Source organism: Mustelus asterias, chromosome 2 (assembly GCF_964213995.1).
Source record: "Mustelus asterias chromosome 2, sMusAst1.hap1.1, whole genome shotgun sequence".
NCBI lineage: Eukaryota > Metazoa > Chordata > Chondrichthyes > Carcharhiniformes > Triakidae > Mustelus > Mustelus asterias.
Genome location: NC_135802.1, coordinates 50,093,012 through 50,119,969, shown reverse-complemented (window position 1 = coordinate 50,119,969; position 26,958 = coordinate 50,093,012). Strand labels below are relative to the sequence as shown.

General features: G+C 42.5%; 1 protein-coding gene across 1 annotated transcript in view; it reads left to right on the top strand.

The window, feature by feature from the left end:
* Positions 1 to 26,958, top strand: part of LOC144507755 (disintegrin and metalloproteinase domain-containing protein 22-like) — a 227,783-nt gene that overhangs the window by 161,483 nt on the left and 39,342 nt on the right. The window contains exons 12-14 of the mRNA XM_078235028.1: positions 2,636 to 2,720; positions 4,582 to 4,666; positions 13,647 to 13,698. Of these exons, the coding sequence (XP_078091154.1) occupies positions 2,636 to 2,720; positions 4,582 to 4,666; positions 13,647 to 13,698 (222 nt within the window). The remainder of the gene's footprint in view (positions 1 to 2,635; positions 2,721 to 4,581; positions 4,667 to 13,646; positions 13,699 to 26,958) is intronic.

The following is a 26,958-nucleotide window of genomic DNA, read 5'->3' as shown; positions in this document are numbered from 1 at the left end:
CTAACAGTCGTTATAGGTGCCTCTATGCAAACAGTATTTTTCGGGCACTTTGTAACTTCTCTATATTCTATTCACTCTGATCTAATCTACCCTAATCTGTTAGTCTTTTAATCCCAAGTTATTCTAAATTCCCTCTTACAACCTCCTGCCTCAAGAAATTGATTTCAGATCCAGTCTAGGCTTAAACCTTTAAAATATGTATCTGTTTCAATCATGGAGGGACTTGATATGAAATTAGTCAATCAGTCTCAGTCTAAATTGTGCTGGGTGCACATCATCCAGATGAAGACATCTCTAATGTCATGAAGTGGTATGAATTGAAAATCTCATTCATCAAGCCCACAAGAATGCTAAGTGTGAGAAATGGTGTGATAGAGTAGGACTATTGAAAATGAGGTACAGAGTAGATTGTTGCTGTAGTGTAAAGAAAGCCCTACCTTGCAATGAAACATTCCTGCAAGAATGCTTCATGCTGACAGAACCCCATAGTAAACATTGTCCATTCTAATGAGTCTGATAAAATCTATATCACACCCCTCATAATTTTTAATTATATTTGAATTCATGCTAACCTCAATAGAAGGAGTTGGAGGAATAAGGGAGAAGAGCTGGGAGATTGGATGCAGGAGATGGGAAGCCACCTTGGTGGCGAGGCTGGCAAATTCTCAGTGGTGAAAATAGAGAGGGAGGGAGTGGAAATAGAGAAGAATGGAGAGGAATAGGGAGTGACAAGGAAGGGGAGGGTGATGGGAGGAAAAGGGATGAAAGAGAGGGGGACCAAGAGAGGGAATGGTAATGAGGGACCAAGGATGGAAGATGTCAGCAAACTCTCACAATGCAGGGTGTGCAGTGTAGCTTACTCCCCACAGTGCTTGGCTTTCTGTATCCAGTGGGCCACACATTTGCTGGAGGGCTAAAGGAGTCTTCCAGATGCAGGAAAATTAAATCCCAGTGGGAAGTTTGGGTGAGAGCATGGCAGGGAAGGAATGGTGCCATTGGGTTCCTGGTGAGTGAGAAGACATGGGGGTGGCATTCCAAGATGGTTTCAATGTTAAAGCTGGCAAAAGCAGGGAAAGGCTGCATTATAATGGGGTGAGATCAGGGAAATGTCAACCTCAGGAAAGGTTAACAGGCACTAGGGGTGGCTGAGAATAATTCACAGAATCATCAGAAATATGTATAAATTAGTTAGGGTAAAATATTGATCTGTTAATGTATAAAGTATTGATTACTAACTTAGGGGTAATGCAATTACATTTTGGATTAAATTCTGTTCAGGGATAGGATGAGAATGAGAGAGGTTAGGCAAAGAATATATTTAGAGTGAAAAATGTTACCTATACAAAAAAAACCTGATAAACAGCTATGTGGTTTAAAAAAAAAGTTAAAATTCACCTAACCTACAGATTACTGAACTGGCGCAGGCTTGGCCTTTTGGCTAAGATCAAGTGTAGTAATAATCGGATGCTGCAGGATGCTGCTGGTTGAGGTCATTAGGTTACATTTAAGCTTCATTTTCATATGAAGCAATTTTTAAAAGTGGCATCTCGGCCTTTTGGCTAAGATGCAAATGAGATCAAGCCTTGGAGGAGGTGAGTCTGCACCTACTCCAATCAGCTTGGCTCATGTAGATCAGGCCCAAGACAGGTGTGAAGGCCCTGTCTTGTCAGCTTGGATCGGAAATGTCTCAACTTTTTGAGACTCTGAATTGGACTTGATTTGATTGAATTGGAAAAGTTTTTTAAAAATCCAGCACAGCAAAGATTCTGTGCTGCTCCACACAACCACCCAGTGGCCAGGGTATGGCAGTGCAGGCAGAACCAAATAATTCTTCAAGTATTCTATCTCGCACCACAACCTGTCATATTCATGGAAATATATGAACGCAGTTCCCACAAAGCATTAAAATCATGTTATAATTTATACTCATCTGCACACATTATATTAAGTTTTGTTTTATTGCATTTTCCGCAGGTATTTTAGATATGATAGATTGGTGGAATCCCTGGAGTTATGGCCAAAAAGGCCGTTTTGCATTATTTCCCCAGGGTTTCCATCAATCTTCCACTAAAGTCACAGAGGGAGATTGGGAGAATGTCTGCAGCCATTTCAGCCCTCCAGCTATAAACCAACAGCGAATGTGGGTCACAAAGTATGAGACCTTTAACAACACAATTATGTATCACCGCTTCACCTACAAGAGTTACAGGCACTTAGTGAGGTTCCAATGAAACATGCGCCTCATACACTGAACTTAGAATATAATTCATGTGGACACTGGAATTTATGATGGTAAAGGTTAACAGAAAATGTGACGGAAATACTAAGTGACACATACAGAAATTGCATGCAGACAGAAGAAGTTTATTAGGTTAGACATATAAAATGTGTATATATAAGTTGAATGCAGAGAGTGAATAAATAATATCTTACTCCTGGTCGGGGGCTCATGAAATTGCTACAGTGCCACCTAATAGAGCTGTCAGCAGTCATTCTTGAATCCATGTAGTGTGTTCACCAAATTTCTGTTCATTGAATAGATAAAGGTAATGACACTTGCAATGTTAAATCATTATTGCTCTGGTATGCCTTTTGATATATGTTTGAAGTTAAAGACTGTTTTCTTTATTTTAAGGGGAACTATGTTTAAAAGTGGCCAGAGTGGAGTAGCATACGTTGGTGGAATCTGTACACAATCTAAAGGTGGCGGAGTGAATGAGGTAATCTTCTGTTCTAATAAAAATTGCATTTAGGTCGTGATAGGGAAATTGCAAGGTGGGCTATACAAGCGCAATGATGAGATGTTGGTTCAGCTTCTTGCCACACTGAGCTTTGCTGCTTTGGTGAATGTTAAAACTGAGACCAACTTCCTCCCAGTGAACCACTAAGAGCAGCACTACAAATATAGAATCATAGAATGATAGAATCTGCAGTGCAGAAAGAGGCCATTTGGCCCTTCGAGCCTGCACCGACAACAATCCCACCCAGGTCCAATCTCCGTAACCCATATATTTACCCTCCTAATCCCCTTGACACGAAGGGGCAATTTAGCATGGGGGCCTGGTTTGCTCAGTTGGCTGGATGACTAGTTATGTGTGTGGTTCAGAATAATGCCAACAGTGTGGGTTCAATTCTGGCTTCCGGCTGAGGTAGACTTTGGATCTACCTTTTTGCCCTACCCTTGAGAATGGAAGGCAGTGGCAAACTACCATCTCAAAAACTACCAAGGAAAGCATCTCAGGATGAAGTATTGGCAGACAAAGAGTCAAGGATGTATTTTTTGGCACAGCACTTCTGGAATGGACCTGTTGGTGACAATTTAACAATCTATATACACTGGCCCCTGAATCTTTTCTGAGAGTAGCTTTTACACTTGCCTGGGTACTAGATGTGACCACTGTAGACCTGTGGAGGGAAAAATAATACCTAGCGATCATATGCTAACGACACCAGTAAAATCTGTGTTTATTTTATGAATATTTGATGCCTTTTATTTTAACAAGTACGGTTTGTTAAAATATGCTTTTATATTTTAGATAGTTAATTACCTAGCAGCTCCCTCTAAGTCAGTTTGTTATACTGCCTACTGCACTGAAAGCTGGTAGGCAGAAGTCAGCTCTTATCTCCTCCTTTCACCTGTAATATGACACCACCTGTAATATGACACAAGGCAATAATGCTATTTGTTATCTATTATTATTTTTAAATTGACATTTTTAATTTGTTGATTATTGCTAGGAGAGTTGCAATATTAGCAGTTCAGTGCTTAGTGTGCCAAAGGAATACATCTATTTAGCAGAAGATTACAGGCCACAGGGGAATTTCAGTATATTCTGTTTAATGAAACAGTAGCAGGCAGTCCAGTGGTATGTGACTGGAAAGTCTAAGCATAGTCCGGGAAATCTAAAATACACTTTTGCTGTAAAAAGGTAACGTTATGCGAGCTGTAGTAAGTGGCATGCAGGATTATCTACTACAGCTTCGCAATGTACAATCTAAGCAGCGTGTAGACTTTCTGCAGACATGCAGATAAAACTACTTCTATTATTGACAGTTGCAAAAAATGTCTTCTCTGTTCCAAAGAAAACAGCCCCAGCCTCAGCAATCTTCCCTCATAGCTAAAATTCTCCATTTCTGGCAACATCTTTGTAAATTTCCTCTGTACTCCTACTAGTTCAATCACATCCTCCCTGTAATATGGTGAGTAGAATTATATGTAGTTCTCTAGCTATTGTGTAACTAGCATGTTATGCAGTTTTTGCACAACCTCCTTGCTTTTATGCTCTAGGTCTCGGTCAGTAAAGGAAAGTATTCCAAATGCTTTTTGATCAACTTATCTATCTGTCCTGCTACCTTCAGGGATATGTGGATATGCACTCCAAGATCCATCCATCCTACACTTCTCAGAATCCTAACAGTCATCGTGTGTTCACTTGCCTTGTTTGTCCTCCTCAAAATGCAATGCCTCACAATTTCCTCTTGATGTTATTTGCAGTAAATAAACTGAAAACTGAAGAGCTCATTAAAGATTAGTTTTCAATTGGAGAGTCATTTCAGACAATGTCTAATGCTTTGTTTCAGTTTGGAGGTGTTGGTGCAATGACTGTAACACTTGCTCAGAGTCTGGCCCAGAACATTGGCATCTTCCCAGATAAACGGATGAATGGTAAGTTTCTACAGTGACACGTGAATTAATTCATTGAATTGCCTTTTTATAAATACATGATCTGTGTGCACCAAATCTTTATTTCAGAGAAATTAAAATGGTCTTTCTTCTTAATGCTCAATTATGTATGATTTTGTCAAGGGAGAAGGAAAACATTTTTCTGACTGTAAAAAGCAATGTATATAAGATAAAGCAGTATATATAGGATAAATCTGTGCATTCTGAAATGTGAAGAATTGTCAAGAATATGCACTAAAGTTTAAGTTAATTTATTAGTTACGATTAAGGCTTGCATTAACACTGCAAAGAAGTTACTGTGAAATTCCCCTAGTCGCCACACTCCAACGCCTGTTCGGGTCAATGCACCTAACCAGCACGTCTTTCAGACTGTGGGAGGAAACCGGAGCTCCCAGAGAAAACCTACACAGACACGGGGAGAACGTGCAAACTCCACACAGACAGTGACCCAAGCCAGGAATCGAATCCAGGTCCCTGGTGCTGTGAGGCAGCAGTGCTAACCACTGTGCCACCTTGCCACCCCACTAGATAGTGCAACCACATGCACTGCACTCAAAGTTTATTTATTAGTGTCACAAGTAGGCTTACATTAACAATGTAATGAAGTTACTATGAAAATCCTCTTGTCGCCACACTCCGGCACCTGTTCGGGTACACTGAGGGAGAACTTAGCATGGCCAATGTACCTAACCAGCACGTCTTTCGGACTGTGGGAGGAAACTGGAGCACCCAGAGGAAACCCATGAAAACAAGGAGAGAACATGCAGACTCCGCATAGACAGTGACCCAAGCCAGGAATTGAACCTGGGTCCTCGGTGCTGTGAGACAACAGTGCTTGTCACTGTGCCACCCCCCAGCAACCGTTCTGAACAATATGAACTCCTGGGACTGGCAAAGTGAAGCTACAGAGAATAACAATTGTTGGCAATTGGAAGAAAATTCAGAGAAATTTGTGCCTGACAACATTAAAGAATTGAAAATGCTGCAGGAGACAATGATTATTTATGACACCTCACGGGGCAAAATTACACTCCCAATATGTGAAAATGTCCATCTAATTCAGGAGTTTGTCAAATATCTTCTCAAAAATGTAGTAGCCCTGTGCGTAACACATCCATCATTAACCCTTTCCAGTGGAGGATAATGTTCTAAAGACAGGTGTACTTCCTGCCAACTGCTCTATCTCCAGCCACTTCTGAAGCATGCCCTTGTGTCCTACTCTGAGTATCCATCTCAAATCTTTAAATCTACTGCATCTATTCCTTCCATACTTCAAAAAAATTAAACCATATTCCCACTGAGTTTAGTTTTTCTCCTCAATGAATGAGATAAACTGGTCCTATCCTTCTATGTGATTTAACTTTGAGGTATTATCCTAGTTTCACTCTTCTACATCCTCTCTGGAATCTCAAAACCCATCACCCAGCCCAAAACTGGACAAAATGGGATGAAACCTGTCTCGGATGCTAATGCAAATGGGTGATAGAGAATCAGAAACCAATGGTATATTCCAGCCAGTTTTAGTTTTTATTGAAGTCAGTGGAAAAGAAAATTGGATGGAGTATTAAATGGATTACTAATTCCCTATTGCCTGAGCCTCAAAATACTTCCTCTTTCTGGAACTTTGCAAAGTTTTTTCCTCTCAAAAAAAACATTTTCACGATTGTTCCATTTCTTTCCACATTTTAACGATGATTACCCAATACCATTCTACAGTGCAATGCTCCAAGTCGTCCTTCATACCTTTAAACAAAGTTATAATGAAAATAATATACCGCAGGTGCTGAAAATCAGAAATATGAACAGAGAACGCTGAAAATATTCAGGCAGCATCAGTAGGAACAGAGTTAATAAATGTTTCAGATCTTTTGTCAGAACTGGAAGAGGTTACGGATGTAAGGGGTTTTAAACAAGTGAGAAAGGAGGGAAAGGTCAAATACTGTGGATGCTGGCATCTGAAACAAAAACAGAAAATGCTGGATGTCGTCCAGACTTGCAACATTGGCTCTGCTCTCTCTCCACAGATGCTGTTAAACTTGCTGAGTTTCTCCAGCATTTTCTATTTTTGAAAAAGGAGGGAAAGATGGGAAGGGGTAAAAGTACAAAATGAAAGGTCTGTGATCGGGATCTACACCAAGTGAAGAGGATCGCCAAGAAGATCGCGCATATCGACACAGACATTATTCATGTAAATTGAGTCTGTGTCTTTATAAGTTCTGTTTGTGAACAGAATTCCCACTCACCTGAAGAAGGGGCTTAGAGCCTCGAAAGCTTGTGTGGCTTTTGCTACCAAATAAACCTGTTGGACTTTAACCTGGTGTTGTTAAACTTCTGGATTCAGGATTCAATCCTGGACCGGGGAGCGGCGCGGGCTTGGAGGGCCGAAGGGCCTGTTCCTGTGCTGTATTGTTCTTTGTTCTCTTTGTTCTCTTTGTTCTTATCGGGGTGGAAGACAGGGAGATTGAATAACAAACGGAATGCTGTTGTAAGCAGAAGGGAATTATTATGGGATAGCTAAAGACACAAAAGATGGGTCTAAAGGAGGTAGAAATTGTGAAATACTGCAGCAGAATCTTTACTAAGAACTCCTGTCTGAAAAAAATGGGGACAGAGATTATGATCTGAAATTGTTGAACTCAATTTGAGTCCAGAAGGCTGTAAAAGTCCATAATTGTGTCTCAGGTGTCTTCCTCAACTTTAATGTAACATTGCAAGAGGCTGAGGACAGAGTTCAGAGTGGAATAAAGGTGACCAGAAGCTTTGGGTTACACTTGCAGACTGGAAGGAGGTGGTTCTACACTGAACAGTGACTACACCATGCTATATTTAAAGAAGAACAAGTTAATCACAGTTTCACCTCGAAAGGTTTGTGGGACTCTGGAGATGGGAAAGTTGGAGGTAGAGGACAGGCTTGCACAGGAAGGTGTGGTGGAAAGGAGTATGTGTTGGGAATGATCACAGAATAGGACAGGATTTCACAGTTAATTATCTGCTTTTTTTTTGGTTTTTACTTCCTTATTTGTATTTGTTGTAAAACAATTAGGTGAAACAAGGAATATAAACCCTCATCACCAACACTCGGAAGATTATAGACGAGGTAGGAACAAAAGGAGACATTTGGACCGCCATATAATTAAGCGAGCACCAAGTGGAGGGACAAGTGAAATACAGTACAAATTAATGATGAATGCAAAAGGCACAGATAATTGAACAGTAAATGTATGAGCAGAGGCTGAGGATTGTGTTGAAAATAATTGTAATCTTTTATTCAAGAGCCAAGTGCAATGAGATAACATACAATTTTAATACATTAATTTTTTCCCAGAGGGCTTTTTTATGAGACCCAAATGTAGTTTAATGCAAGAACAATACAGTCACATAATCCAGAAATGCTCTTATCACTATTTAAGCATTTGAAAAGAATTTATTTCATGGGATGTCAGCATCACTGAAAAGGTCAGCATTTGTTGACCATCCCTAATTGCCCTTGAGAAGAGGGTGCTGAGCTGCCTTCTGGAGCAGCTGCAGACTATTTAAGTGTCTTTCCATTTTTTTCTTCCCTAATTTAGTGCTTTCCCTACTAATTGTGTTTAATCCTATTTCAGTTTTCTTACTTGCCCATTTCGTTAGACGGGCACCAGTGAACATTTTCAGAAAAGATATATTGTAAATTTTGTAGGCAAACTTTGTACATAAATTTCAAATTTCTCTGACCAAAAAACAAGTGTCCGCATGCACAGATCTTATGTCCCTTTGTGAGGTACTTCCTTCTACTCTTGACCTAAAAAGTGGGTCTTGTATTTGTACCGGCTTTTGTAATCTTTACACCCTATCTACAAGGCTTCTGGTCCACTAGTTTCCTCAATTAGTTATATAATTGGAGAAACTACCTTCTGACCGTACAATTGTAGATCTTTCAGTCAGTCACAAAATTTGAAACTAAGTCACTCTGCAAGCTCTTGACTATATTCTGTTTATTTCTTCATGGAATGTGGATATCGCTGACTAGTCAAGCATTTGTTTCTCATCTCTAATTGCCCTTGAGAAGGTGGTGGTGGAGCTGCCTCCTCAAACCGCTGAAGTCCCTGTGGCATAGGTACACCCACAGCGCTGTTAGGGAGGGTGTTCCAGAGTTTTGATTCAGTGAGAGTGAAGGAATGCTGATATTGTTCCAAGTCAGGATGGTGGGTGGCATAGAGAGGAATTTGCAGGTGGTGGCCTTCCCATGTGTCTGTTGCCTTTCTAGTTGATGGAGGTCAGGAAGATAAAGGTACTGTCAAAGGAGTCTTCGCAAGTCGTTGCAGTGCATCTTGTTTGCTGGCGGTAGAGGGAATGAATGTTTATGATGGTGGATGGAGTGCCAATCAATTGGGCTGCTTTGTCCTGGATGGTGTTAAGATTGTTAAATGTTGTTGATGCTGTCCTCATCCAGGTAAGTGAAGAGTATTCCTTCACACTCCTGACTTGTGCCTTGTTGATGATGACAGGCTTTGGAGCCGGCAGATGAGTTGCAGATGAGCTGCAGAATTCCCAGAATTTGACCTGCTTCTGGAGCCATAGTATTTTTATTGTGAATCCAGTTCAGGTATGGTCAATAGAAACCTCCAGGATGTTGAGAATAGGGGATTCAACGATGATAATGCTGTTCAAGGTCAAAGGGTGATGGTTAGATTCTCTCTTGTTGGAGCTGGTCACTGCGTGGCGCTAGTGCGGCATCTAGAAGAGGTCTCAAGGGCCTCAATTGACGAGAGGGCAGGCAGGTCACCCGAGGCCTTGTCCGGCATTCATTAAATTGTGGCCAGATAAGGGGCACGTGAGTAGGCAGTGGGAAACGCACTCATCATTTTACGGGTCCCCCATGTGCAAGCCTGCCTGCAGGGGACTGCAAAATGATGACCCATGTGAAGTGAATGGAATTAGCTGAAGACTGACATCTGTGATGCTGGGGTCCTCAGAAAGAGCCCAAGATGGATCATTCATTCAGCACTTCTAGATGAAGATGGTTGCAAATGCTTCAGTTTTGTCTTTTTCACTGTCATGCTGCCTCCCCGTCATTGAGGATGGTGACATTTATGGAACCTTCTTCATCAGTCAGATGTTTAATTTTCCACCACTATTCACAATATTTTAATTGGATCGTAGAATCCTGCAGAGCAGAAGGAGGCCATTTGGCCCATCGAGCTGCACCGATAACAATCCCACCCAGTCCCTATCCCTGTAACCTCGCGTTTTTAATCTGCTAGTCCCCCTGAAACTAAGGGGCAATTTAGCATGGCCAAACAACTAACCTAATCAGCTCTGGAGTGTGGGAGGAAACCGGAGCACCTGGAGGAAACCCATGCTGACATGGGGAGAATGTGCAAACTCCACACAGACAGTCACCCAAAGTCAGAATTAAACCCACGTCTTTGGTGCTGTGAGGCAGCAGTGCTAACCACTGTGTCACCCAATGGTAGAGTGGGTGATATGCTGGTTACAGGTTGTTGTTGAATACAATTCTGCTGCTGATGACCCACAGCACTCCCAGGATGCCCCATTTTGAGCTACTTGACCTGTTCTAATCTACTCCAGCCATTTTTGAAAGTTAAAATATCCCCCCAGTGTTTTTCAGCATTGGCCAATTTTATAACAAAATTAAATTTAATGAGCACTCATTTTCATTCTCACTTTTAATTTTAGCCAGGACTGTGCAAAAGAAGAAAAATATTTACAGATATAATGCAGATTTTTTTATTCGTTCGTGGGACATGGGCGTCGTTGGCTGGCCAGCATTTATTGTCTATCCCAAGTTGCCCTTGAGAAGATGATAGTGAACAGCCTTCTTGAAATGCTGCAGTCCACATGTTGTGAGTGGATGCACAATGCCGTTCGGGATTTTGACCCAGCAACTGCGGAGGAACGGCGATATATTTTCAAATCAGAATGATGAGTGGCAGTGAGGAGAACTTGCAGATGGTGGTGTTCCCATGTTTCTGCTGCCCTTGTCTCTGTAGATAGAAGTGGTCATGGGTGTCAAAGGTGCTGTTTAAAGATCTTTGGTGAATTGAATGAATTGAATTTGAAGACCACCCCCCCTCCCCCTCCTGCCCCCATTGGAAGGCAAACTTCAATACTGTTACGACGCGGAGGTTATGTGTCCCTCTGCACAAATCTGGAACCACCCAAAGGGATATACTTTGCCTCGTAATCTTATACGAATGTATGTGAGGTCACAGGAAGCTACTGGTTTTGGTAAATTAATGCAGGATCTGCCGCTCTCTATATCATGAACAATTAACAGGTCTTTATTTTTTATAACTGGTGACAACCTTATTAAACAATTAACAAACTAAATAAAACCCAAATATTACAAGACTCATTCAAGAATAATGAAATAAATCCTTATAGAATACAGTCACTCTCAAAGAATATACAACCAGGCGTCTTTTGTAAGTATGAACATTCTTCAGTGATGCTCTCGTCTGGAATACTTTGAGCTGGTATCTTCAGTTTAGAAGGTGATTTTCTGAAGATACATATAACTGCAGGATTCTATATGAGGGCCTCGCCTCGCCTCCCCGCCTTCCGACTAAAGAGGTGGCAAACTTCCACTCTAACAGTTATCCCCCCTTGTCCGGGTTTATATACCTGGAATTACCTCACAGTATTCCTGCAATCTGAGTGGCTTGAGGCTGTCAACAAACTTCACATTTGAATTCCATTGGTCCTGTGTCTCTGTGTGCTTGCTTTAAACTCATTGGTTCAATTTAAAAGCCTGTTTTGTTATGTTGGAACCCTGACTGCTGCTTTGGAGACAAATGTTGCAAACCTGCTGCTGCAATTTAAAATCCACTGACAGACACATGCTTTTTAAAGAGACAATGCTGGATGAATTCTTCTTTTGGTTTCAGCATTTCTTTTCAATATTTACACTTTCAAACACCATAGTTTTAACCTTACACATGCAACTTCATAACAATACACATTGATAAAGACTACAATCAGTACAGGATTGAATTTTCTACCTATGGTGTGCACTACTTATTTAAACGTCAGCATTCAGTAACACTGGTGGGAGAGCACATGCACATCTATCTCTAAATGGGCTGCGTAAATGTGAGGAGCTAAAAATCCCCATTTTTATGTGTGCAGTGTTTCTAACACACTTTGAGGAAAACATGCATTGCCCTCGCCTCCAGTGGTCAAATTCATGGGGCAAACACTGATATAAAGAAAATAGCAGATAAACAATGTTGAACATTTTTCAGAAGATAGGAATTGTCACAGAGGAAAGCCAAGGCTATCTCAATGAAAAGACGTCAATACCAGGGAGAGTGCAACATCTATAGACAAACGATGTGCATCACCAAAGTTCAATTCTTTACATCTGGATGTGAATCAAGAGCTTCAACAGTGACTGTTATTTGAATTCTTTGCTCTTTGTCCTAACTCATTTGGTAGCTGCAAGGGATTGAACTTCCATTGTGACATCTAAAATCAAGATCCGTGTATGACATGGTTAATAATAAGCTCTGATTTGTTAACCAGTTTTCTCAACAGTGCTGTGAAGAATAGTGATGTGAGATTTATTACTGAACTCTCTTGGAAAGAGAACATTTCTTTTGCAAACTGATTCCAAACTGTCATAGAACATAGAACAGTACAGCACAGAACAGGCCCTTCGGCCCACGATGTTGTGCCGAGCTTTATCTGAAACCAAGATCAAGCTATCCCACTCCCTATCATCCTGGTGTGCTCCATGTGCCTATCCAATAACCGCTTAAATGTTCCTAAAGTGTCTGACTCCACTATCACTGCAGGCAGTCCGTTCCACACCCCAACCACTCTCTGCGTAAAGAACCTACCTCTGATATCCTTCCTGTATCTCCCACCATGAACCCTATAGTTATGCCCCCTTGTAATAGCTCCATCCACCCGAGGAAATAGTCTTTGAACGTTCACTCTATCTATCCCCTTCATCATTTTATAAACCTCTATTAAGTCTCCCCTCAGCCTCCTCCGCTCCAGAGAGAACAGCCCGAGCTCCCGCAACCTTTCCTCATAAGACCTACCCTCCAAACCAGGCAACATCCTGGTAAATCTCCTCTGCACTCTTTCCAGCGCTTCCACATCCTTCCTATAGTGAGGTGACCAGAACTGCACACACTACTCCAAATGTGGTCTCACCAAGGTCCTGTACAGTTGCAGCATAACCCCACGGCTCTTAAACTCCAACCCCCTGTTAATAAAAGCTAACACACTATGGGCCTTCTTCACAGCTCTATCCACTTGAGTGGCAACCTTTAGAGATCTGTGGATATGAACCCCAAGATCTCTCTGTTCCTCCACAGTCTTCAGAACCCTACCTTTGACCCTGTAATCCACATTTAAATTAGTCCTACCAAAATGAATCACCTCACATTTATCAGGGTTAAACTCCATTTGCCATTTTTCAGCCCAGCTTTGCATCCTATCTATGTCTCTTTACAGCCTACAACAGCCCTCCACCTCATCCACTACTCCACCAATCTTGGTGTCATCAGCAAATTTACTGATCCACCCTTCAGCCCCCTCCTCTAAGTCATTAATAAAAATCACAAAGAGCAGAGGACCAAGCACTGATCCCTGCGGCACTCCGCTAGCAACCTGCCTCCAATCCGAAAATTTTCCATCGACCACCACCCTCTGTCTTCGATCAGACAGCCAGTTACCTATCCAATCGGCCAACTTTCCCTCTATCCCACACCTCCTCACTTTCATCATAAGCCGACCATGGGGGACCTTATCAAACACCTTACTAAAATCCATGTATATGACATCAACTGCCCTACCTTCATCAACACACATCAAAAACGAATGCTGCATATTTAAACAAAAAGGAACTTTTAAGATGCAGAATGCCATTCTTTGTATTAATCTTTGAAATTATTAGAATGATGCCATATATAGTTATGGATATAAGTAGTTTTATTTTTTCTTGCAGGTGATTGCAACTGTGAAGATAAATGGATCGGGTGCATTATGCAAGATTCCGGGTAGGAAACCTGTACTGGAATTCTGTACAAACAGTATCTATCGTGCTGTCTGATTTCTGTGAGAAGAAAGAAAGAGTGATGCATTTATATATCACTTTCATGACCTCATGACCTCCCAAAACACTTTATAACCAATGAAATACTTTTAAAGTGTGAGTGGACCCTGTTGTAATACAAAAATAGCAGCAAAGTGATACAAACAGCAATTCTCATTCGCAGGATATAAAAATCACTAACAAGGAAACATTTATTGCCCATTCCTAATTGCCTTTAAATGGGTGGCTTGCTTGGCAGAGGGCAGTTAAGAATCAACCATTTTACTGTGGGTCAGGACAAATATTTAGGTTAGGGCAGGCAAAGATAGCAGGTTTCACTCCCGAAAGGACACTAGTGAACCAAATGGGCTTTTACAACAATCTGATAGTTCCATGGTCACTATTTCTGAGACTAGGGGCGGGATTTTCTGGCCACGCTCACCTCAAGACTGGAAAATCCCACCCGAAGTCAACGGACCTTTGCATTGTTCACCCCCTGCCCGCTACGATTCCCGTGACGAGCAGGATGGGAAAATTCCACCTTAATATTCTATTTCAGATTTATTTAATTAATTGCACTGAAAGATAGGGAGGCATGGTGGCACACACTATTGCCTCACAGTGTCAGGGACCCATTTTGATTCCAGCTTTGGGTGACTGTATGGAGTTTGCATGTTTTCGCCATGCCTGCGTTGGTTTCCTACAGATGCTCCGGTTTCCCCTCATAGACTAAAGATGTGCAGCTTAAGTGGGTTGGCCATGCTGAATTGCCCTGTAGTGTCCCAAGTGATGTAGGTTAGGGGGATTAGCGGGGCAAATATGTGGAATTAGGGCCTGGGTACGATGCTCTGTCGGAGAGCTGGTGCAGACTCAATGGGCCAAATGGCCTCCTTCTGCACTGTAGGGATTCTTTGATTCTATGAAATACCTCAGATGCTGTGTTGGAATATGAGCTTATATCTCTAGATTACTTTGGATTACTAACCACTACACTACCACTCCTTGGCCTGTGAGGTAATGATAAGATAAACCGTTTCGAGTGATGTTAGTTGAAAGACCTGAAAGAACAGTTGGCACTCATTTTAATCTCTTACTCAAACACCAGTATCTGTGACAGTGTAGCTCATCCTCAGTTCCGAACTGGGAGCATCAGCCTAAATTTCCTCTCTTTATGTTGCATCCCTTTCGTATAAGGATTGCTAATCATGGTTAATTGATGCCATAACAACAGGGCAAGTAAAAGAGATATGCAAGAACTAGTTCAGCTAGTACAGGGATTGAACCTGTGTGATCATTATTGTAAAGGACCACACTCTAACTAGTTTGGAATTGTGAAACAACTGTGATGTTGGGATGGCGTCATGAGTATCGGCTCTCACTGTGTCCAATATGAACAGGTCCCCGGTGCTTCCTTCTCTTTCTCCTTCTCCTCCAGAGATGGTCTCCAAATGCCTGGTGGCAATGGCTGCACCTTCATGAGAGTTAGGGTGCAGCAGATGGCTCTAGTGAGTGCTGGAGTGCTCTGGTGCCTACCGAGTGGTCCAGGTGGCTGATCCACTGTCTCAGGAAGCCAATGGTTTGCTCCACAAAGCTTCTTGCTGCTGAAGATGTGGAGATGCCAGTGTTAGACTACAGTGGACAAGATGGGAGGTCACACGACACCAGGTTATAGTCCAACAGGTTTATTTGAAATCACAAGCTTTCAGAGCTGCTCCTTTGTCAGGTGAAGTCCTGGACTTCATAGAGTGGCAGCCCTTGAGATCATGGAACATTTCCATGTTAAAATGTGGACCCCACAGAGCCATGTGTGTACTGTTGATTGCATCCTGTGCCATTGAGAATCCCACTAGCCTGACAGATGCACGTGCTCTGTCCTCCTGCTTCAATGGATGGAAAGCTGTGAAATGTTAAGGATTTTGCCTGTTTCCACCTAGCATAAAAATAGGGGAGGATGGTGACTTTGACTCGTTAGGCTGCAAGAGATGGTACGGATCGGTGTTACGGGGATGGGTGGAATGGCCTCCATCTTTTCTGTAGGGATTCTATGATTTAGATTGATAAAATACTACTTCGAAAACAATATTTGCATTCAAGGCAGTGTGGAATATTCAAATTATTGGCTGACAAAATATGTGTTCATGTTGTGTGAGACAAACACCAGTAGGTGGCAGTGTGTCCCTGTCTATGTTAATAAAGTGTATTTATTAATAGACCCATTGAGAACTTCAGTGATGAATAACTCTGCAGTCTAAAGACTGCCACAAGGTGGAGGTGAAGTCATACAGTTGTAGCATGAGGTCAAAAAATGATTCCTTACCCACTGCTGCCCTTCTGCCTTCCTGTAATGGAAAATGGGGTAAATGTTTCCGCTAGAATGAGCCATACATCTGACCAGCCTTATCTCCAGCACCTCCCAAGTGGGTTCAGGAGTTAAATGCAACATCAGTTAATATGTGGCGCACAGACACATTAGGCAGATCAATGAGGCATTATATATCAGGCCAATCAACTTCATGAAGTTTGCCATGGTAAACTATTGGCCGTTTTGACAAGAGACTGAAATTCTTCCACATTGCTGGATTGTTCAGAACTTAATGAATGGCACCCGTGTGGCCATCCAGGCCTCGACGCCACAGCCCTATTAGTAATGAACTATAAGAATCAACATGCAATCAGTGATCAGCAATGGAATTATTCAAGTGAAGCCCCATTAACCAGCAGTCAGGATTCCTTTATTTTAAGAAAGTTCTTGGTGCCTGCATTATTTGAAAAAAAGAAGCAGAGCTGAAAAATATCTTCTAGGAGACACCTCTACCTTGGTCCGTGCCACCCATGAATAGAGATACGCTGTGACTGCAGAATGTGGGTGCTCCTGGATGCCAGTGTGACCCAGGGCAAACATGTCTGCAGCATCTGTGGCTTGAGGAACTGAGGAGTCGTTGAGGTGGAGGCTGAGCTGCACACACTGTGACACATCAAGAAGCTGGCTAATTCCCTGGACACTCTCTATCATGAGACTGTCACATTCCTTAGGATAGTGTTTTGGTCCCTTCTCCAGGACAGAAGGATCTGACCGCGAGTGAGGCATGTATAGGGATTCAGAAGGTAGAAGAGGAAGAACCTCAGCCATTGCAATTGTCCAACAGGTTCAAGGAGCTTGCAACCTGTATGGGTGAAAGTGGTGGTTGCAAAGTGGATGAATGAAGTGACCATGGCACCATGTTACATTACCCTTCCATTTCCTGATGTACAACTATTTCTGGGATGTTACCTGTGTCCTCTATAGTGAAGACCAATGCAAAATATCTGCTTAATTCATCCATTGTTGCCCTGCGTTCCATTATCAATTCCTCAGACGCACTTTCTATCGGACCAATGCTCACTTTGTTAACTCTTAGTTATCTATAGAAATTCTTACTACCTTTATATAACTAGCTAGCATTCCCTTATACTCTGGTTTTTCCCTCCTTATCAATTTTCTTGTCATTCTTTGCGGTTCTTTATATTCTTTCCAATCTTCTGACCTGTCACCATCTTTGTGCAGATCTATATTAATGACTTGGATGAAGTGACTGAATGTATAGTTACTAAATTTGCAGATGATGCAAATGTGGGTCAGAAAGTAAATTTTGAAGAGGACATAAAGAGTCTATAAGAGATTTGGGTAGGTTACGTGAGTGGGCAAAAAAATGGCAGATGGAGTATAATGTGGGAAAATGCAAATTTGGCCCTTTTTAGCACAAAGAATCAAAAAGCAGAATACTATTTAAATGGGGAGAATTGCAGAACTCTGAGGTACAGAGGGATCTGGATGTCCTGGTACATGAATCACAAAACTTTAGAATGCAGGTACAGCAAGCCAAGAGGAAGGCAAATTAAATATTGTCATTTATTGCAAGAGTAATGAAATATAAATGTAGGGAAGTTCAGCTACAATTGTATGAGGCTTGGTGAAACCACACCTGGAGTACCGTGGCAAGTTTTGGGGGTCTCCTGACTTAAGAAAGGATATAATTGTAATTAGAAGCAGTTCAGAGGAGGTTCATTTGACTGATTCCTGGGCTGAGGGGGTTATCCTATGAGAAAAGTTTGGACAGCTGGGGCTGTATCCATTGGCGCATGGAAGAATGCCAAGCACTCTTATTGAAACATATAAGATCCTGAGGGGACTTGACAGGCTGAGAGAATGTTTCCCTTTCTGGGAGAGACTATAACTAGTGGACACATTTTAAAAGCAAGGGGTCTCCCATTTAAGACGTCGAAGAGGATAATTTCTATTCTCTCAAAGGGTCATGAGTTTGTGGCACTCTCTTCCCCAGATATTGGTGGAGACTGCGTCTTTGAATATTTTTAAGACTGAATTAGATAGATTCTTGATGGACAATGGTTTCAAAGAGTCTAGGGTTAGGAAGAAAAGTGGAGTTGAGGCCACAATCGGTACAACTATCTGGAGGGGCTGAATGGCCTACTCCTATTCATAATTTGTATGTTTACAATAGTAGGTAAATGCAGATACAAGGACAGCCAATGAGCCACCAGAAACATAATTGTGCATACTGTAGGCATTTGAAACAAAGTGAAAGATGTGTCAATATATTATAAGATAGCACTGCCCAAACTCATCATTGCTGCATACCACGTTGTTCTCATCCAGAGAGGCCTAGCCATGGAAGAGGAGGAAGTGGAGGAGGTAGATGCGTGTCTCCAAAAGAGCAAAAGACTGCTCATCATCATGAAGATAGCCCCACTGAAATGCCTTTGCAACAGCAAATAGTACGTCAGGCTGTCATGGATGGAAGTGTATATGATCAGACCTGAATGCCTGAGCTATCCTCTTGTCTAACAGCTGCATAGATGTGAACACTATTCATTAGCTCAGTACTCCTTCACCAACATTATTCTCTGGGTTACTTCAGTTAGCGTGACTGCTCACCCTTTGATCTGCTGAAATAAAGTGAACCCAAATCTAATATTGCGGAAGCAGATCATGCAGCATTTGTGGAGGGAAGCAGAGTTAATGTTTCAGGTGGATAAGCTAATGAAAGGTCATCAGTCAAATTTAACACTGATGCACTCGGGGGTTTCAGAATTGCACAGATCCTTTCTGGAGTGCAGCAGGGCAGTAATTCTGCCTGTCATTTTTCAAACCTGATGACTCCATTTCAAATATCAAGGATAGAGCCATTTCAGTATTTGGAACAGGCAGCCCATGTCTGCAGACCAACCAGGGGTTCCCATTCCACAATGCTGGCTGAAACGTGGAATGGAGACATGTCAGTGGACCTCATCTAACCAAAGGCCAAGGCACCAACAAAATTATTTTGGCCTCAAATCAGGAGGTAACAGAGCACATTTGTTTTATTCATGCGTGGGACATTAGCATAGCTAACTGGCCAGTATTTATTGCCCATTCCTAATTGTCCGAGGGCAGTAAAGAGTCAACCACATTGCTGTGTGTCTGGAGTCACATGTAGGCCAGACCATGTAAGGACGGCAGATTTCCTTCCCTAAAAGACATTAGTGAACAAGATGGGTTTTTCCGACAATTGACAATGGATTCATGGTCATCAGTAGATTCTTAATTCCAGATATTTTTTATTGAATTCAAATTCTACCATCTGCTGTGGCGGGTTTTGAACCTGGATCCCCAGAACATTAGCTGAGTTTCTGGATAAATAGTCTTATGATAATACCACTAGGCCATCACCTCCCGTTTAATCACAAATGGTAATTCATTCTTCTGGGAGCAATGACAATATTTTTTCATTGGCTTCATTTAAGTCAGACAACAAAACTCGTGCCTAATCTCAAATGGCGGTTACTTGGGAACAGTCATAGACATTGTCCAATGACACCCACCCCTACACGCCCCAGTCACCCCCTAGCAGCTGCTTCTGGGATATGGAGGAATGTGTATAAGAAACATCAGTGCACTAGATCAAGATTTCCAATGCAAGGTAAATTTGAGGGGAAACTCAGTGGATTCAGATTTTGCCCCAGCAAAGCCATGCTGCGTTTTCACCCGCTTTGATCTCCAGATCTTCACTTTCAGTGAGTTTTACCTCAGTGATGATGAAATACATTATGGGCGGGATTTTCCGGCTGCGCTTACCCCAAAACGGGAAAATCCCACCCGAGGTCAACAGACCTTTGCATGGTCGGCCCCCCCCCACCTGCTACGATTCCCGTGGCGAGCGGGACGGGAAAATTCCCCCCTATGTCTTTGAGAAAACAATTTGATGTTCTTTCCAGATACTTCCAACGTGGGAGGAGTAAGTGAAATAGCTGGCCACTGTGCTTCAGTGGACGATGCTTGGATTTATATCTCCTTGTTCTGGATCATGAGATGACTATAGTCCTGCTCCTGCTATATTCAAAGCCCTGGTGACGGCCTCCACCTCCCTGCTTTCTGACAAATTTATTCTTTGGGCTGTAATTTATTTAGCGGATACAAATTCCTGAACCAATCCATAGCCCCCTCAATTTAAAGTGATTTATTCACCACTTAGTCTGTAGAGTTGACACTCCTCAGTAATGTGCAGCATTGTTTATATCTCTGTGAAAATGCATAAGGGATTTGTACGGAGGCCCCAGTGGTGGAGGTTGGCTGCACGAGGGCCTTGGCCTGTCCTGAACATGTTTAGCAAGGAACATTATCACCATATTAGTTCAAAGTCTCTTATTTGATAGGTGGGGTTTGTAACATGGAACTGGTTAGTGATTCCCTCAATCAGCACAGTACCTATCCCTGGATAAAGCCTCGCATAGTCAACACAGGCCATTGGGTCACTCACATTGATCTTTGCCTTACAGTCATCAACAGTGTAAGAAAGATGTGATGGAGATTTTATGAAGCAAATTTTCCAAAAGACAGCAAGATCTTTGATGGCATCATTGTGACTACACCCAAAAGCTAGTGCCAGTGAACCAGCCGTTCCTGTAACCATATGAATTTTTACTCTTAAGGTCCTTAAATAATTCCCATTTGAAAGCAAAAATGTTTCTGCCTCACCACACCCTCATTCCAGGGCATTCCAGATCCGAGCCACTTGCTGTGCTAATAGTTTTTCCTTTTGCCACCCTTGGTTCCTTTCCAATCACCTTAAATCAGGGTCCACCAGTTCTTAAAACTCTTTATTAACTCTATCGAGACCCCCTCATTTGAATACTTCTTTCATATCTCCTCTCCTCCTTGTCTCGAAGGACAACAGTCCCAGCTTCATCAATCTAACCATATAAGTGAAGTCGCCTAGAACCAACCCCACATCTGATGATGATGATAGGATGATTATGGTCAGGATTTGTGTAAATGCCATGCTTACTTCAGTCAACATTCTCTGTTACATCCCATCAGCTTCTGGAGATATTTCAACTTCATATAAAGCCAACGTTTATAATACAGACAGTTTATCAATTTTTAGCTCATCCAGTATTCAATCACTATCGCTTTCACGCTGCCTCCGGCAGCACCTTCTTCATTCATAAAGTCAAAGTGCTCGTTCAGTACCTCCGTCATACCCGCTGCTTGACATGTCAACCTCCGCCTTCCTGTTTTAGTGGTTGAGAGCTATTTTGTGAGCCAATAAATTACACTGACACAGCCAGTTCACTGTTGCAGAACTGGTTGGCTGTTTAATTACTTTGTTAAGAGTGCCCACCCACCTGTCGCGGTTGAGAGCAATTTTGAGAGTCGGTGGAATTACACTAACTCCAGTGTTGCCGAATTGATTTGCCATTGGATATTTGTGGGGAGTGTGTCACCTTCAGTTGTGAAAAAAACACTTTGCCGGCATTTCCTCCCAAGACATCTCATTTGAATGTTTATACTTTATAAATGGAAACCTAGAATTTCCTGTGACATATGTTCCCATCACTTCAGCCTTTGCTTCCAGTCTCTCAGATTTACAGCTTTGCATGCGCAGAGCAATGAAATGATTGGCCAAAAAGTTGATCTTACCCTAGTAGAGAATGGTTTTGATCCATTGACCTCTGGGTTATGGGCCCAGCATGTTTCTGTTCTGCTCACATGAAAATTTGTGCATTCCACGTGATCTACAATGCAGTTTATGCCATGTGGCTACCTTTCTCTTCCACTGAAAGTCATCTTTCTTTCTGAGTTGTGTGTGGACATTCACATCCATCTAGATGCCAACATGTCCTGCCAAAGCCACTCTCAGCCTTCCTCTTCTGCTTCCCTACAACAGTATACTCTCGCAACTACAAACAGTTTGCCACTATTTCCTACAAAATGCTCCTCATCATGTTTTTTGACACTAACTTTCACTCCAAACCTCGCAATGCTAAAGCAATTTTCATCTCTTTGCAATTAGCACATTTCCTCAGCTTTTCATCCCACCTTTCAGAGTTACACTCAATAAATTCTTTGAAAAATCTCATTGGTCTCTGGACAGACAATATTATCGTTCAGTTCACTGCTGCATTATGACTGACTACTTCTGCACCGCTATGATTTTCAGCATTGACCAGTCTACAAGTCTTCCATCTCCTTTGTGCAGTACTCATTCTGCCATCTTAACTTTTTTCCATTTTGTTTGTGTGGTAAATGGAAACAGCCGTTACACAAGGAATGAATCATAGAATGATTACAGCACAGAAGGAGACCAGTCAGCCTGTTGCGTCCATTCCAGCTCTCAGCAAATGCAAATCAGCTCTGCTTTACCTGTAATCCTGTAAATACTTTCTTTTCCAGTATTTATCGAATTTCCTTTTGAAAGCTGTATTTAAGTCTTCGGAGGCAGAAGTCCCTTCACTGAAATTCCTTTATTTACAAACTCTAACAGCAGTACACAGAGCGCTATCAGTTAGCAGTCTATCTCCAGGGGTGTCAGAGGAACTGACACTCCCGGTTAAGTGCAAGGCAAAGACTCTCTGATTGACCCATCAATTGGATCCTTAATCAGGGAGTACATACTCCAATAGGCCAACTTCAATGGCCTGATTGAAGTCATTACAAAAGCCCAATTATATCTGTACCCAGTGCACCTTCCAGATCCTAACCACTCAGTATGCAAAAAAGCTTTTCCTCTTGTTGCCCTTACCAATGGACTTAATCCAGTGTCCTCTGTTCCTCAATCCTACTGCTAATAGAATGGTTTCTCTCTCTCCATCTACTCAGGTAAGACCACACCCAAGTTTGAACTGAAATCAAATCTCTTCTCAACCTTCTCTTCATGAAGGATAACAACACATACTAATCCAATCTGTTCGTCTAACTGAAGTCCCCAGGCGGCAGCCCGAAAACTGAGGATGGTGGGGAGGTTTTGACCAACGGCTGCGCCATTGCCACCCTTACTTCCCTCCGCATCCTCGGCTATATCCCATCTGGCTCTGATGACTTATCAAGTTTAAATACAACCAGCTCTTCATCAAGTTTGTGCCCAAGCAGAATCTCATCTACCTCCACTTTGACAATAACTTCTTCTTTGGTAAAGATAGATGTGAAATGCTCAAATAGTACATTAGCCATACTGTCTGTCCCAGTGCCACAAGTCAAATTCCACTTTTCACTTGTGGCTGAGAGCCATTTTGAGAGTCAATGAAATAACACTAGCAAGATCAATTCAAAATCCAGTGTTGTAGAACTGGTTTTCCATTGAATTTCTATGATGAGTGTACTCCCTCACTTGTGAGAAAGCTACTAACCCAACATATTTTCTCGAGACATTGGGTAGGATTTTCCGGCCGTGCCCGTCCCTAAACCGGAAAATCCCGTCCGAGGTCAATGGACCTTTGCATGATCCGCCCCCCCCCCCGCCCGCTGCGCTTCCCATGGCGGGTAGGACAATTGCCCCCATCATGTATGATTGTTTGTACTCTAGAAATGAAAAATTAGAATTACCTGTGACACTTGTTTCCATTTCTTTACCTTTTGTTTCCACCCTCTCAGGTTTGCAGCTTTGCATGCAGAGAGAAATTAAATGACTGGCCAAGGAGTTAACTTTGCCCTATTAGAGGATGATTTTGATCCATTGACCCCTTTGGCTGCACCACTCTGCTCACGTAAAAGGTTGTGCCTTCCATGTGGTCTGCAATGCAATTCATCCTATGTTGTTGCCTTTCTCTTCTTCTGAAGGTCATCTTTCTTCCCAAGCTGTTTGTGGACATTTACATACAGCTAGTTGCCAGCTTGTCCACCAAAGTCAGCCTTCCTCCACTATTTCCCTACAATAGTATACTCTCTCAAGTACAAATCTTTCCTGCAAACATGCTCTTCTTCATATTTTTTGACACTTGTTTTCACCCCAAATCACACAGTACCTACAAAGCACTGTTACCCCACAGTGCCAGGGACCCGGGTTCGATTCCCGGCTTGGGTCACTGTCTATATGGAGTTTGCATATTCTCCCTGTTTCTGCGTGGGTTTCCTCCGGGTGCTCCTTTCCCTCCCACATTCTGAAAGACGTGCTGGTTAGGTGCATTGACCCAAACAGGCGCTGGACTGTGGCGACTAGGATAATTTCACAGTAACTTCATTGCAGTGTTAATGTAAGCCTTACTTGTGACTAATAAATAATAAATAAACTTACTTACTTAAACTAAACCAATGATCATCTCTTTGCAATTCAAACTTTGCATTTACTTAACTTTAGATCCCACTGTTCAGTGTTACATTCAACAAATACTTTGAAAAAAGCTCATTGGTGTCCAGGCAGAGAACATTTTCATTCTCTTGCTGATTCCCATGAACTGTCCCCCCTAAGCTGATGAATCAGTGCTTCTCCATGTAGAACATTACTTGGAGGGAGCACTGAGAGTGCTTAGGATATAGAATGGGTGGGGATCTTAAATGTCCATCACCAAGAGTGGCTCAGTAGCACCTCCACAAACTGACCGTCTTAGAGGACCTTGTTGCTAAACTTCTTTTGCAGCAGGTGGCAAGGGAACCAACAAGAGGGAAAAACATACTTGACCCCACCCACACCAACCTGCCAGCCACAGATGCATCTGTCTATGACAGTATCGGGAGGAATGACCTTTACACAGTCGTTGTGCAATTGAAATCCCATCCTCACATTGAGGAAGTCCTCCATTGTGTTGTGTGGCACTAACACTGTGTAAAATGGAGTAGGCTTTGAACAGATCTAGCCACTCAAGACTGGGCGTTGTGGACTATCAGCTGCAGCAGAATTGTACTCAAACACAATTTGTAATCTCATGGTCCAGCATATTCCCCTTTCTAGCATTACCACCAAGTCATGGGATTAACCCTGCTTCATTGCAGAATGCAGGAGGGCATACTTGCAGCAGCACCAAGCATACTTAAAAGTGAGGTGTCAACCTGGTGATGCTACACACAGAACTACTTGCATGCCAAAAAGCATAAGCAGCAAGTGATAGACAGAGTTATGTAGTCCCACTACCAATAGAGCAGATCTAAGCTCTGCAGTCCTGCCACATCCAGTCATGAATGGTGCTGGACAATTAATCAACTCATTGGAGCAAGACGCTCCACAAATATCCCCATCCTCAATGATGGAGGAAGCTAGCACATCAGTGCAAAAGATAAGGCTGAAGCATTTGCAACAATCTTCAGTCAGAAGTGTCAAGTGGATGATGTATCTCGGCCTCCTCTGGAGGCCCCCAACATTTTAGATGCCAGTCTTCAACCAATTTGGGATTCAGCTGAAAGCTCTGGATATTGTAAAGGCTCTGACAGTATTCTGGTAATAGTACTGAAGATCTGTGTTCCAGAACTTGCCGTGCCCCGAGACAATCTGTTCTAGTACAGCTACACTCTCCTGGTATCTACCCAGCAATGTGGAAATTTGCCCAGATATGTCCTGTTCATAAAAAGTAGGACAAATCCAAGCCAATCAATTACTACCACATCAGTCTACTCTCAGTCATCAATAAAGTACTGGAGGGGATCATCAACAGTGGTATCAAGCAGCACTTGCTCAGCAATAACCTGCTCACTGACGCTTAGTTTGGTTCCATCAGGGTTGCCCAGCTCCTGACCTCACGGCAGCCTTGGCTCAAACATGGACAAAAGAGCTGAATTCCAGAGGTGAGATGAGAGTGACTGCCCTTGACATCAGTGTAGCATTTGACCGGATGTGGCATCAAGGAGCTCCAGTAAAACTGGAGTCAGTGGGAATCGGGGGGGATCTCTTTGCAGGTTGGAGTCATAGCTGGTTGTGATGGTTGGAGGTCAATCATGTCAGTTCCAGGACATCATTGCAGGAGTTCCTCAGGACAGTGTTCAAGGCCCAACCATCTTCAGCTGCTTCATCAATGACCTCCCTTCCATCATAAGTGGGGATGTTTGCTGCTGATTGTCAATGTTCAGCACCATTCGCAACTTCTCAGATACTGAAGCAATCTATGTCCAAAATCCAGCAAGACCTGGACAAGATCTAGACTTGGGCTGACAAGTGGTAAGTAACATTTGGCCACACAAGTAAGAGGCAATGACCCTCTTCAACAAGAGAGAATCTAACCATCGCCCCATGACATTCGACGGCATCATCATTGCTAAATCCCCTATTACCAACATCTTGGGGGTTACCATTGACTAGAAATTTAACTGGACTAACCATATAAATACTGTAGCTACAAGAACAAGTCAGAGGAATCCTACAGTGAATAACTCATTTGCTGACTCCCCATAACCTGCCCACCATGTACGAGACACAAATCAGGAGTGTGGTGAAATATTCCACTTGCCTGAATGAGTGCAGCTCTGGCAACACCCCAAGAAGCTCGACACCATCTAGGACAATGCAGCCTGCTCGATTGGTATCCCATTACAAACATTCACTCCTTCCATCACCAGCGAACAGTGGCAGCAGTGTGTACCATCTACAAAATGCACTGCAGAAACTTACCAAGGCTTCTTTGGCAGCGCCTTCCAAATCCAAATACTATCTAGAAGGACCAGCGAAACAGGTACATGGGAACACCATCACCTGGAGGTTCCCCGCCAAGCCACTCACCATCCTGACTTAGAAATATATCACCGTTGCTTCACTGTCACTCGGTTAAAGTCCTAGAACTCATTCCCTAACAGCGCTATGGGTGTACCTACACCACATGAACTGCAATGGTTCAAAAAGGCAGCTCATCCACCACCATCACCAGGGCAAAATAGAGGTGGGCAATAAATGCTGGCCTAGCCAGTGACACCCACATCCTGTAAATGAATAAGAAAATAACAGAGTGTAGAGTTTTGAGAATAAATCTCTCAAATGGCAACAAAATCATT